Source organism: Petromyzon marinus, chromosome 24 (assembly GCF_048934315.1).
Source record: "Petromyzon marinus isolate PM22_M1 ecotype Great Lakes invasive population chromosome 24, UKy_Petmar_22M1.pri1.0, whole genome shotgun sequence".
Lineage (NCBI taxonomy): Eukaryota > Metazoa > Chordata > Hyperoartia > Petromyzontiformes > Petromyzontidae > Petromyzon > Petromyzon marinus.
In genome coordinates, this window is record NC_133690.1 from 19,325,224 (window position 1) to 19,339,778 (window position 14,555).

General features: G+C 52.8%; 1 protein-coding gene across 4 annotated transcripts in view; it reads right to left on the bottom strand.

Moving 5' to 3' along the window:
* Positions 1-14,228, bottom strand: part of LOC116945674 (diacylglycerol kinase zeta-like) — a 49,818-nt gene extending 35,590 nt beyond the window's left edge. For 3 of the 4 annotated variants that reach the window (XM_076069520.1, XM_076069522.1, XM_076069519.1), the window contains exon 1: positions 11,427-11,529. Coding sequence is in view for 1 of the 4 variants with exons in the window: in XM_076069521.1 (XP_075925636.1) it covers positions 11,427-11,608 (182 nt within the window). In the remaining 3 variants the exon portion in view is untranslated. Of the gene's footprint in view, positions 1-11,426 lie in introns of all 4 variants that reach the window. The other variant, XM_076069521.1, reaches the window with a different exon arrangement.
* Positions 14,229-14,555: the final 327 nt, after the last annotated feature.

Sequence of the window (14,555 nt, forward strand, 5' to 3'; positions counted from 1 at the left end):
GGGGGCGCAGGAGACCGCCTCTTTGTTCCACCGCTCCGGGTCCCTCGTCACCGAAGCGCGAGAGGGGGAGGTGATCGCGGAGAGAATAGAAAGCGAGGGAGGCGGCTAGGGGGGAGGGAGCAGCATGACGGCAGAAGGACGAGGAGTACCGAGGGCGATTGGAGGAGGCGCACCTCTTCACACCTCTTCACATATACTTGCACATACTCCTGTGCACACTCACTCACATTTATAGATAGACATCCTTCCACCGACACCTGCTCACACTCTCACCCATTCGTTGCAAGAAGCGAGAGTTTGTGAGTGGCCGCACCCACACTCTACCCCATCACACACCAACTATGCTGCGCCCATGTAGACTGCTGAGTGGACAGCGGCGTGGGAGGCTGGGAAGGAGTGAGGAACGTTTGACCCATCGCTTCAACTGTCTAGCCGGGAGATGAAATCGAACCGTCGACCTGTACGTTGAAAGTCCAGAGTACGAACCATGAGGCTGCGGCTGCTTGGGTAAGTAAATGAAGTGCACGATAATGAATGGATCATTGTTTTCACGAGAGTGAGACTCCGTGTCGCCTTCATTATACCCGCTTCGTGCGTGAGACCCATTTGAAGTCGCAGATCCCGCGTCGCCGCTCCCCTCTCGATCCGAATTTGCATCGCGTCTCATTAGCACCTCAAAGACATCAATGGCGATGAGAGAGGAACGGAAGCGCGAGTGAGGGAGGGCACGACGCAGTTCGCGACGCGCGTCGCGACCAGAGCACGACAGAAATCGGCAGGAAGAGGAGAAACTGTTCGGATAGATTCGGTCGAAATTGGAATCGTGCTGCTATCACATCTGGGGTGAAGTACTCAGTTCCTGCCTCACTGCACAGGATAGAGTTCACAGATGGATGATCCAGCACTCGTCAAATTCACTCCAGTCACTCGCTCACCCGCGGTTAGTTGCCTCCATATCACCCCTCTATCGCTACTACCATTGATTCCTTCACACATGTTGAGAAGGTCTATGAGACTGACTGTTCGATCTCATCCACAGTGTTCACATTCACTCCCTCTCCCACCCACACTGAAGGACAAAACACTTCTCTCTCTCTCTGCTCCTTCCCTCGCACCGCTCCACTTCGGCATTACCTCCTCCCAGTGTCTCTGTTCCCCAAGCTCTTACAATAAATAACCTCTCTTAATTCGAGCAACGTGTTCACTTTTATCTATAACAGCTTTGATCGTATTATTGGTTCTTTCGGTAAAGTCACGTAGAAGGGAAATAATAAAATAATAAAAATAAAACATAATAAAATAAAATTATCATGACGTTTCGGCCACAACGCAAGCAGCCGTCCTCAGGTGAAGAAACAGAGCTTAACGCAGGGTTAGACACGTCGGTAATTCAAGAGGGCACCGTGCTAGCTCATGCGTCGCTCATGCTTCACGAAGGAAGCATCGTTGGCAGTGTAGGGGCCGTGTCAAATACGCGGCCGCAAAAGGATTCTGATGAGAGGTGGACGGATACGGTTTGTTCTGAAAATGCGGAATTGTCCGAGTCCCAGAGGGGGGAGTTGAGGGTGCTCTTGCGTGAATTCTCTGATGTATTTAGCAAGAGCAAATTTTACATCGGTCGCACTATGCTTTTGAGTAACCACATCGATACGGGCGACGCCGCTGCCATCCGGCAAAATCCCTACCGGCTGAGCCCTACGGAAAAAAGAACACGTACGGCTGATGGTTGATTAAATGTTAGCCGCAGATATAATTTCGCCATCCACCAGCCCGTGGGGAGCCCCGATTGTTATTGGTAAAAATCAGGATGGTAGTTTGCGTTTCTGTGTTGACTTCTGTAAGCTTAACAAGATATCTGTTGCTGACGTGACCCTCTCCCTCGGATGGACGATTCCCTGGATGCTCTGGCAGGAGCACATTACTTTTCCACTCTTGACCTCCTATTCGGATTTTGGCAGTTGCCACGAGATGAAGCCTCTAAGCCCAAAACAGCCTTTCGTACACCACAAGGCTTATTCGAATTGAATCAGCCTCCGATGGGCCTTCATTCCACGCCGGCTACGTTCCAGCGATTGATGGAACTGGTTCTAGCTGGTCTCCAGTGGGACTCGTGCTTGATATATCTCGACGATGTTATCGTTTTCAACCGTACGTTTAAATAACATATGGAATGGTTATGTGCTGTCTTTCTTAAAATGCATGCGGCCAACCTCAAATTTAAACCACAGAAGTGTCACCTTCTCTAAAAATCTGTTCAGTATCTTGGCCACATAGTAAGTAAATCAGGTATTGTGACAGACCCGGACAAAACCGCGTGTGTTCGTACTTAGCCGACCCCCACGTCGGTGGGGGAGGTGCGGAGTTTCATAGGATTTGCGTCCTATTACCGCCGTTTTGTCGCCGACTTCGCTACTATTGCCAAACCGCTCCACGCCTTGATGGCAAAAAGTCAGAAGTTCTATTCGGGGGAGGAGGAGGCCGCATTTGTTGTGCCCCGGGATGGCTTGGTGAACGCCCCTCCCCACCGCTACCCCGACTTTTCCTTGCCATTCGTCCTTGATAAAGACGCTAGTAACAGCGGAATTGGAGCTGTTCTGTCTCAAGTTGTTAATGGCGTCGAGAGTGTTGTCACATTTGGAAGCAGAGTGTTGTCTCTGACCGAACAACGGTACTGTGTCACACGCCGGGAACTTTTGGCTATTGTTTTATTCGTGCAACAGTATCGCCCCTATCTGTATGGCAGACACTTTGAGGTGTGCTCTGACCATGCAGCGCTACAGTACGCACTGCATATTGAACAGCCGTCTGGCCAACTTTCACGTTGGTTGGAAGTCCTCCAGGACTATTCCTTTACTGTTTCTTATAGCAAAGGCACCCGCCACACGAACGAAGACGACCTGTCGCGACTACCAACGAGCGACGGGTGCGTGTGTTTTTGGGGCTCGGGGCACTGTAAGAAGCCCACCGAGGACTCGCCCCCTCCCCTGGTGGCGTCGGCCGAGGTTGGAACCTCTGAGGTAGCCGAGGGTCCTGTGGCGCGTGATGCCGTCATTGGGTTGGACCATGCAGAATGGGGGCGCCTCCAGGTTGAGGATACTTCCCTGCTTAAATTGCGACGCCGTGTCAAGGAGGCTGATGGGGGCGGGGATTGCCGGGGTGTTGCCTCTGTCATTGTCAGAGGCGGATTGCTTATGCATTGGGACAGAGGGTTGTGCCGTTACAACACTGTTGTGTCCACTGCCCTGCGGAGTGAAGTCATTTGGGCGGTGCACGAGCGACTGTTGCACCTGGGTGTGCATAAAACGTTGGCCACATTTAAGCTGGACTTTTTCTAGTCTGGCATGGCGGAAGATGTTGCTAATTTGTTGAAAGGATGTGTGCAGTGCACACAGCGGAAACCGCCTTCTAAACCCTGTTGTCCACCGTTGCAATCTATTCAGGTATCCCGCATAAATGAGTTGGTTGCTCTGGATACCCTTGGTCCATTTCCCACTACCCTTCGTGGTAATAAGTATTTGCTAGTGGGAGTCGAGTATTTTTCACGATGGCCTGTGGCCTGGCCGCTCCCCAACCAGTCAGCGGCGACGATCATTGAGGCATTCCTAAATGGCTATGTGATGGACAAGGGTGCCCCCGTGCGTCTTCTGACCGATAAGGGCAAAAATGTTTCTTAAAAATTGTTGCGTAAGGTATGCGATTTGTTGGGAACAAAGAAAGTATGTATGTCACCATACCATCCACAGATGGATGGATTGGTAGAGCGGCTGCACAGGACTCTGACCTCCATGTTGAGCCATCAGGTCAGCGAGTCCCAACGTGACTGGGACTTGCATGTTCCCGGAGTCCTGGCTGCCTATAGAATGGCCCCTCACGCATCCACCGGCTACTCACCATTTTTTTAAATGTACAGAAGAGAACACGACCCCCCCAATTGATGTCCAATTACGAGGCGCGCCAAACAAGGCTAAATAAAACATTTCTGACTCCATGCGCTTAACCGTTCAGAAGCTTTCAGAAGCGCAAGAGGCTTCCAGAGAAAATTTCAATTCGCGACAATTGGCAAATGAGCGGCTGATGGGTTCCCATCCTTCCGGACATGACTGGGTCCCAGGTGACAGAACCTGGCTGCGCTGTCCACAGGTGCCAGTGGGTACGTCGCCCAAATTGTTTAAACCCTGGAGGGAGCCGGTTGATGTGATTGGGATCGTTCGGCCCCAGTTTGTTCAGATTCGCTTGGGTCGGCGGAGTTGGTTTGTACATCTATTGCGCCTCAAGCCTTTCATCGCACCGCGTGAATTAATTCCATCTCCACTACGCAGGGGCCGAGTGTCAGATGTGTCCGGTGAGCTGAGGTGTGTACACGTTGAGGTTAGTCCACAGCGGAGTCATGTGATCTCGTCCTCAGGTGCCGCGCGTCTAATGTCCCCCAAGCCACCACCTGCGCGGTCTCCGCTAAATTCGGGAGAGGAGAGCCCGTCCACCTGGCCGACTGCTCTTCGTGAGGAGCCTGGTTCGACGGGACATTTGCAAATTCCCCCCGGGACCTCCAGGGAGAGTGAGCCCACCTCCCCTGGGGGCCCGGCCACAAGAGCTCGAACAAAGACTCTTCGGTTTTCGTGATCCCCATATACACACGCTCCCACACCGTCAGTTGGTTGTCGCACTCGGCAAGCCATATTGGTTATTGGCTGAAACTATCCTTATTGTGCTTGCGGGTGTTGTTACACAGTGCAGGTGGGAGATGCTGGTGATGGAGGGGGTCCCGAGCGTTCGCATTTTACTGCGGTTTATTTTTTCCCTCTCTTCCTTTGTTGCCCATTGTTGTTCTGTACTTTAGTCCCCTTTCCCCGTTAGTTACTGTATGTTTGTAGATAGTGTACATATTGTATAGGTGGGTTGTGGTATTTATTTGTTGAGCCACACATTGGGGTTTTGTTCACTTTATTCATTTTGTTCGTTGCTAAAGGGGGAGTTGACAGCCGGGACGGCTGAGTGCTACGAAGGGGGGGCGGGGGGGGGGTGATGTAGTGACATTGCAGAATGTCACTGGGTAATGCCGGCCCTAGAAAGGCACGGCGTGCGGTGTATTGACACAGGAGGCCCCTTCTGCAATATCAGTGCCTCACGTTGTGCCTGGGTGATGGACGCTGGAGCCGTTTTGCGCAGGAGGAACATTCCAAGACATGCCGACCGTTTTGTGGCTGTCTTGTCAAACGGGCTGAATAAGCGCAGGAATGTGGAATGCCGTCGTCTTGCCGCGTTACGCTGACATTTACGGTTGCAGCGAGTGAACATATCTCCAGATGGTATAAGAAAGGAATACATCCCGACGTATATTACAGCCTGTAGGTGTCTGGAAGCAGGGAACCAACGAGGGTGCGTGTCAGGCGGGCAAGAGGAGACCGATAAGGCGGTGGTCCAAGCGAACCTCCCGGGTTGGGAGTGCGAGGGGACAGCGCACGACGGGAACACGAGCGTGGCGCCCACGCGAAGCGGAGCCGGGTGTCGTTCGTGATGTCAGTCTCTGGGCGAATGTGCGACTACGTGAAGAAGATGAGGCAGTGACCTTGAACATAAATCCACGCCATGACTGGGTGTGCGTTATGAGGTGGTGATAAGGCACAAACCTGCCACTGTAGAACACATCATGCTGTGTATGCGTCTGGGTCATGAGGGCACGATAAATACGAACTACCCCCACTCTGCACATTCTGCTCTCTCTTCCCGTGGGATACCTTCCTGTTAATTTCTGCGTGAGACGTTATTCCTCCGATAAAAAGCAGGTGTTGCTGTGACTCCACGTATGATTGCTACTGAAGTATTGTTGGGGTGTTCATTAATTATTATAGTTGGGGGTTGGGTGACTCAGATCAAAATCTTAAAACCTGCAGCACGTGTGAGAATGCTCTGGATACGCACCCACATGCACCCGTGGGTGACAGTGAACAAAGCAGTCTCCAGCTGTGATCCACCCAGACTTAGGCCTACTGTGAAGAAGGGCCATTTCCCAAAGCGTTGCCTATTACAATTATTTTCTTCTGTATGTCATGTTGTTATTGACACGGAATGTGTTGAGTTGTTGTTGGAATGTGTGCTTGTCCACCACTGCCAATGCGGTGTCACCAAATGGCACGAGTGGCCAACATCACCGAGGGGACGAGAAGCCATCCCACGGAGGCGGCGCTCGCCTCGTCCCTCAGCCGCTCGCCCACGCCGCTGTCGTCCGCCTGCGATTCTCCCGAAAGCAGGAGGCGATGCTCACGCCCGAGTCCACAGCCCCTGTCACGATGCCTCTGCACCATATCGCGATCAACAAGCTTATACGGTTAATGGTGTGACCATCAACCGCATAAGAACATCAACCGGCTGATGCACACATCCCCTTTATAAATGGAAAATTAAAAGTCACAGTAGTGCCATTGTGGCCATGCAACCCACGCAACCCAAACTAAGTCTGCCCTCCTTCGGTTGAGGAGGATCAGCAAAACTACACAAATTCTACCTTGAAGCCCTCTCGTGGCCAGCAGACCTCGACATTGACATTTAGCTCGTGAACATATTTCCATCATACGCCAGAATAGAAGGGATCATCCAGGTGAAACATTGTAAAAATAACTTTCAATATCCGTTGACACTTTGTGTGCGTTTCGTAATTAGCGCACTGCACTGAGTAGCGTCATGTAGAGGTGACGTCATATCCAGACGAACACGGCTGACCTAATGCCAGATAGTGGTGGGGGAGACGGTCAGGGCAGATCATGGAGATCGCTGCGATTCTCTACTGTGCAGCAGCAGCAGCAGCTGCGGCATCTGGCGGAGGGCAGAACGCGGTGGTAGAGGGGAGGTGGTGGTGGTGGCATCATCAACGGTTTTGATGTCTCGATCGTTCGATTTCTGTGTACAGACACTGTGTGCAACTTTGTTACAGTGCGCTATTTCACAGTGACACTGATACAGCGACGTTGTAATATCATACCGAAGTGAATATTTCATCATTTCTAATATCCAGCACACAAGATGTATACAGAATATCAATGTAATGCTCTGCGCAAAGCTCCATCACATGGGATGTAAATTTAGATTATGTGCTGTCTGCTGTGACGAGGTCCCCGGCTACTCCGCACTGCACCCTGTATTCGGATTGTAAAACGATAACCCGTAAACCGGTAACCGTTTTCATAATCAATTACCGGTTCAGAAAGTCAGGAACCAGTGGTCGATTGCATTAAAAATGGAGTCGCGAATCCACCGATTTCTGCAAGCGAGCGAACGTTCAAACTGCACGGCAAAGAAGGCAATGCAAGGTACAGGCGCAACCCTGAAAGTGCTCGCGCACGCCACTGCTGGCAGAAGGGCCTCCACTCGGATCAGCTCAAGAGGGTACTTGGTATCTCTTCCGCACTGACTGGCGTGTTGAAAGAGGTGGGGGCACCCACACTTTACCCCACCACGCGACCTGCCAAGTGAATTCACTGTGGTATGGACAAAGGCGAAATGGAAGCGAACCGGTGACCCCTGCATTGCAAGTACAGTGCGCTGGCCATCACACCACGACAGGTCAAACACATTACGTACATCGGGATATTTGCATATGTGCGGCAAAGCAGTTTCTTGTCATGCAGTTACCGGTAAGGCAAAGCAAGCGATTCGACCTACACACCCCACCTCGTGTCGCCCCCCTTCCCTCGTCGCAGCAGCGTCAGCTGCTCTCCGTGATGGAAACATCACCGCAGCCGCTGTCCCTATTGATTTTATTCTCCTAAGTGCTGAAGAGCCCCCCACCCCTCGACACCATCCCTTCGCACCCCCCAGCACCCCCCCGGCTGCGTAACCACATCTCCACGTGTACGCGAGCCCTCCACGCCACTTGCAGCGCAGCCAATGGAGGACAGCACAAGGGCTGAATGTATTTTTAGCCGGAGCATTAAACATGGGATATATTTTATTGGCAAATGCGCGTGGGAATCCACAGTCCACGGTATTGGATACCCCAGAGACACCCTGTGTGAGGGAAGGATCGACTGTGAAACCATTGTGAAACGTCATTTTGAAGATGCATCAGCACTCGGTGAAGGAGATGCATCATCACCCAATAAAGGAGATGCATCATCACCCAGTGAAGGAGATGCATCATCACCCAGTGAAGGAGATCCATCATCACCCAGTGAAGGAGATGTATCATCACCCAGTGAAGGAGATGCATCATCACCCAGTGAAGGAGATGCATCATCACCCAGTGAAGGAGATGCATCATCACCCAATGAAGGAGATGCATCATCACCCAGTAAAGGAGATGCATCATCACCCAATGAAGGAGATGCATCATCACCCAGTAAAGGAGATGCATCATCACCCAGTGAAGGAGATGCATCATCACCCAGTGAAGGAGATGCATCATCACCCAGTGAAGGAGATGCATCATCACCCAGTGAAGGAGATGCATCATCACCCAGTGAAGGAGATGCATCATCACCCAGTGAAGGAGATGCATCATCACCCAGTGAAGGAGATGCATCATCACCCAGTGAAGGAGATGCATCATCACCCAGTGAAGGAGATGCATCATCACCCAATGAAGGAGATGCATCATCACCCAGTGAAGGAGATGCATCATCACCCAGTGAAGGAGATGCATCATCACCCAGTGAAGGAGATGCATCATCACCCAATGAAGGAGATGCATCATCACCCAGTGAAGGAGATGCATCATCACCCAGTGAAGGAGATGCATTATCACCCAGTGAAAGAGATGCATCATCACCCAGTGAAGGAGATGCATCATCACCCAGTAAAGGAGATGCATCATCACCCAGTGAAGGAAATGCATCATCACCCAGTGAAGGAGATGCATCATCACCCAATGAAGGAGATGCATCATCACCTAGTGAAGGAGATGCATCATTGCACAGTGGAGGAGATGCATCATCACCCAATGAAGGAGATGCATCATCACCCAGTGAAGGAGATGCATCATCACCCAGTGAAGGAGATGCATCATCACCCAGTAAAGGAGATGCATCATCACCCAGTGAAGGAAATGCATCATCACCCAGTGAAGGAGATGCATCATCACCCAATGAAGGAGATGCATCATCACCTAGTGAAGGAGATGCATCATTGCACAGTGGAGGAGATGCATCATCACCCAATGAAGGAGATGCATCATCACCCAGTGAAGGAGATGCATCATCGCACAGTGGAGGAGATGCATCATCGCACAGTGGAGGATATGCATCATCACCCAGTGAAGGAGATGCATCATCACCCAGTGAAGGAGATGCATCATCACCCAGTGAAGGAGATGCATCATCACCCAGTGAAGGAGATGCATCATCACCCAGTGAAGGAGATGCATCATCACCCAGTGAAGGAGATGCATCATCACCCAATGAAGGAGATGCATCATCACCTAGTGAAGGAGATGCATCATTGCACAGGGGAGGAGATGCATCATCACCCAATGAAGGAGATGCATCATCACCCAGTGAAGGAGATGCATCATCGCACAGTGGAGGAGATGCATCATCGCACAGTGGAGGATATGCATCATCACCCAGTGAAGGAGATGCATCATCACCCAGTGAAGGAGATGCATCATCGCACAGTGGAGGAGATGCATCATCACCCAATGAAGGAGATGCATCATCACCCAGTGAAGGAGATGCATCATCACCCAATGAAGGAGATGTATCATCACCCAGTGAAGGAGATGCATCATCACCCAGTGAAGGAGATGCATCATCACCCAGTGAAGGAGATGCATCATCACCCAGTGGAGGAGATGCATCATCACCCAGTGAAGGAGATGCATCATCACCCAGTGAAGGAGATGCATCATCGCACAGTGGAGGAGATGTATCAGCGCCCAGTGAAGCGGGGCGCACAAGCTGCGAGTGTGAACGCAGCAGCTTGGTAGCAATGAGCATGGGACGCCTGACGGCGAGAGGGAAGGGACCCCTCCAGCGGCTGTTTAACCTCACATACGAACACACGTGCACACAAACACACGTGCACACGTGCACACGAACACACGTGTATAAATACATACACACATGTATGTATTTATACATGTGCACACGAACACACGTGCACACGAACACACGTGTATAAATACATACACACATGTGTAATTGTACATGCACGTCACAGTTCCCCCGTGTGCACATCATCGCAGCTCCGCCTGGGTCTGTATCGTCCGCGCGGGCTGTGATGCCTTCATTGGCTCTGCAGAATCTCAAGAGACTCGCAACGCTCAGCCGAGGCTGTCCATGCGGTCAGCGCCCCTAATGACATTACGCGCGCCGACGCCCGGCGCTCGGGCAAGGATGCGATGCACCCCCCGGGGTCTCGCTTAAAGGTGGATGGGTGGGGAAGAGCGCTGATTCGCAGTGAAGGCAAAAACCATAACCCAGCTCCATCCAATAATAGAACCGACGCTGAGAGCACGAAGCTTAATTAAGCGCGTAACGAGCACTGTACGAATGAAAGACGCCACGTCACACAGATACACAGACAAATGTCCCCCGTATAGCCGTTAACAGACTGTCAGCAAACACCTATAACGGCCGGCACGGCACACGAGTCGGTGGGTGGCCAATACCAAGCCCGCCACCTTTGTCTCCCCAATGCTGATCTTCACACACGGGTACTCATTTAAGGCTAAGTCGACCTACAGAAGGCCCACGACCGGTTCAAATATTCGCCAGTTATTGGTCGTGAATGGGAATCGAACTCTGGTCGCCGAGTTTTTATAGCGCAGTGCGCTAATACACGGCCGTTCCCCACGTAAAGACACGCACATATATACACACAGACACACACACAAGACAATGATCCCTTGTGTATTCTGAAGACCACAGCACGCCCGGCCACCTTTGTCTCCCTAGTGGCTATGTTTAAACATCGCACCAGCTACTCATTTGAGGCTGAGTCGACCTAGGGAAGGCCCTAGACTGGTATTGGCCATGAGCTGGAATCGAACTGGAATTCTTAGCACAGCAACGCTAACCAACCGCTCCACACAAACACGGGGGGGGGGGGGGTGCTGACGCCTCCTCGTTTGTACACGCGGCCCACAAGGACGAGTGATAGTAAGCCTTGTCAGTCGCCCGTGTCATAGTAAGCCATGCCAGTCGCCCTTGGTGATTGAATATAAGCCATGCCAGTCGCCCTTGGTGATTGGTGACAGTAAACCCTGTTGGTCGCCCGTGTGGTAGTAAGTCTTGTGAGTCGCCCGTGTGATAGTAAGCCCTGTCAGTCGCCCTTGGTGAAATTAATCCCTGTTTGGTCGCCCGTGTGGTAGCAAGCGCTGCCGTGCATTGCAGGGGAAGGGTTGCGAAATCAGCATCCCGGGTGGACGACAGCTCCTTGAGGCCGCGCCGTGGCTTTGTTCAGCACCCACCGCGCGGACAGTTCCCGGATCTCACCGATACGAGATCTGTTTGCGGATGGCGAGATGCGGGAAGCGGCTCTCCAGGGACGTCCCGGCCTCCTCCCCCGCGCTCGGACCGCCCGCAGCCGCGGCGGCGGCCACCCTCATCACCGCGTCCGCCTCTCCTCGATCGGCGGGCGCGGCCGACGCCGAGTCTCTGCCCCGTGCCTCAGCCATGGCTGTCGGGGCCTCGCCTTGCCGCGCTGCAGTCGGCTCGCCCAGCGAGGCGGCGTAACGGGCGGATTGCGTGGCTGCGCAGTGGCGAGCTCTCACGTCCCCTCTCTGGCTACGCCTCTCTCTCGCCGCGCGCGCATGGTGACGGAGCTGCGCGCTGCCGCCGCCAGCTGACACCGAGGATCCGCGTCCGCGGCGAGGCGTACGACGCGCATGCGCCTCCCCCCGCCGCGTCGCCCCGCCGCTCCTGGTCTTGAGGGCGACTTCGTGAGTGGGGCGGGGGGGGGGCACCGAGATGACGCTCGACAAAGGACGGGGAAGTTTGGTGCGAGGTGTCAAAGTAGGGGACGGTGAATATGCGAGCGACTGGCCAATGCGTGAGCGATCCCATAATTCTGCCTGCAAGACAGTTGTTCACCCCATAAGTACCAAATATTTCGCCCCAATCAGCGTGGGCATCCCCAGTCGGAAACTGAAGGCACCGGAATAAGCGAACCCAGCGGCACGGTATACTACTGCCTCGTGGCAGAAAACTCATGAATGAAACCCTCCAATGTATCCCTCGTCTTCGTATGGCAGCACATCCTATGCTCACGCCTGTACGTGGTCCTGAGACGTGGCAGCACATCCTATGCTCACGCCTGTACGTGGTCCTGAGACGTGGCCACATTAGGACTGTGATAGCGAGGTCGCGACGTCACCATGGCCAAAGACACCGCACCTCCTCGCCACCAATGCTCTCCACTCTCCGCCAGAACCCACGGCTGCTGCTGCACAGGAAGACACGCAGCGACCGCCAATATCTGCCATGACAGTCTCACACCATCTTCCCTTAGGTCTTCTCTTCCACTTGGTCGTCCAGCTCGTGGAGACTTCTCAAATGCCGTTCTCGGAAACCGGCCCTCCTCGCATCTTGCACACGCGTCCCACTCAGGGCAGCCGTTCCTGCCTCATCACATCCACACCACTCACCTTGTCACGTTCTCTTGTGGACTTCTCCATTGCTGGATGTTGAACTTGTCACACTGTACGTAGTCAACCGTGGAAATCTCATACAACTGGGTTCGAATGCCATCAATTTATCTTGAAGCTGCCGAGTTGAGGTTCAGATCTCTGATCGGTACATTCAGATCGCACTCATTATATTCGTGAAGCCCTCTGCATATCTCTATTAGCTACATGGACAGTCCGTTTGTCAATCCACTGCTGGATAATGACCTCCCCGCACCGTGAGGGTAATATGGCCATACTTGACCATGCCAAAAAGAGCGGGTTGAGGGATGCAAGGCCCGGGATTTTGCTGCACTGCCCTCTACTGCCCGAAACGCTCACTACAACTGCAACATCGCTTTATGCACGGTACTCACCAATCTAAGCACGATCCAGGCTTAACTTTGCTGAGCTTGCGAAATTTGACGGGATCGAACACATTCCGGATGATTTGTGGGGAAGTCAACACTGGTATAGCATCACCCCCGACATAGAAATGAGGAATTTCCACGAATGGCTCAGGGCTATACAAAGTTATCATGGCTACGATCCTCACTCCACGACACCTGTCATGACGCAACAACGGCATTGCTTACCCAGTGCCAACCAACAGCGGCGCACTGGGGACTGGGTTTCAAGGTTACTCACGTACCCACGAAAACTCTTTATTCAGGAGGGTCCAGCATTGAGACGTTATGGCCAAATATCAGTTTACATTTTAACTGGTATAACACCTCCGATTAGCACGGTTGGCTGTGTACGGTGCAAAAGAAGTTCAACATACATATGTGCAGTTTTGTTGCAACGGGAGGAAATCGGAGAACGCAGAAGAAACTCATGAAAAGCAGGTGGAGAACATACAAACTCCATACAGAAGGCGCCCGAGTCTGGATTCGAACTTATGTCCTTCCTGGTGGTGAGGCAAGAGTGTCCCACTGATCCACCCTGATGCCCCGATTTATGTGCCACATTAACCGGGATTGTTGTGTATCCATACTTCACACTGGTCAGTGCAGGTTAGCTAGTCAGGTCCTGAATAGGGTTGGTGGTGCAAGGTTGTAATCTCCATCGCCGTGGAGGCAACAGCGAACGTTGGAGGATCTCACGGATGTCGCGAAACTCCCTTCCAGTGGGCATCAAGAAGTCTCCGTACCCTCGCTCGCCAGGAGATGGCGGTACAACACAAATTGTGTCTCCACTGGCTCCGTCTGTATGAGATAGTGTTTCCCCCTTGCATGCGTGGGGTTTCTCCGAGTACTCCGGTTCCCTCGCACAAGTAAACACTACTGTAATTTATTGGCCGATAACACCTTCGTATATAGAGGACCGCAGAGCTTGGGTGGAAATTGTTGGTAGCACCAGCTCCTCAGCGCGTGGCTGCTGCTGCCTTCCTGCTCATATGTGGTTCCTCCTCCTCGCGCCTCTGAGTCCTCTCGCTCTAAGAGAGCGAGGAGCGGCTACCGTGCGCTGCATTACAAGCCGAGATGAGAATGTAAATCAGCGTTGGCCGTTATTGGCGACTGCACCGTACATTGCGGTAAATCCCCTGCACCCGTGCTCCGGACATGGACACGAGTAGCAAGGGACACAACTCAAACACCCTTCTCCCTTCACACGCACACTCAGCGTTCTCCGTTTCCAGGGCGGTTTGCAGAGCCCATCCAAAAGTCTGCCCGGCGAACGCCTCCTCCTTCTCATCACAACCCCCCAGCCCCCCGTGACGGACATCACTCCCGACGGACACGAAACGCTCCTCTGAGCGAGCCATCTCTGTCGAGTCAACCAGCGCACGAGGCTATCGCTTTGCGACGTGACGCGGCGTCGATTGCAGGGTACCGTTCGCGTTGCATTGAGCTCGTTACGTGAGCGAGAGTGAAGAAGGACTGAAGGGAAGGAGGGAGCGAGGTGAACGAACCCGATTTCTGGGCGCGGCACTTCCCCGAGTCTCGCTCCATGAGGA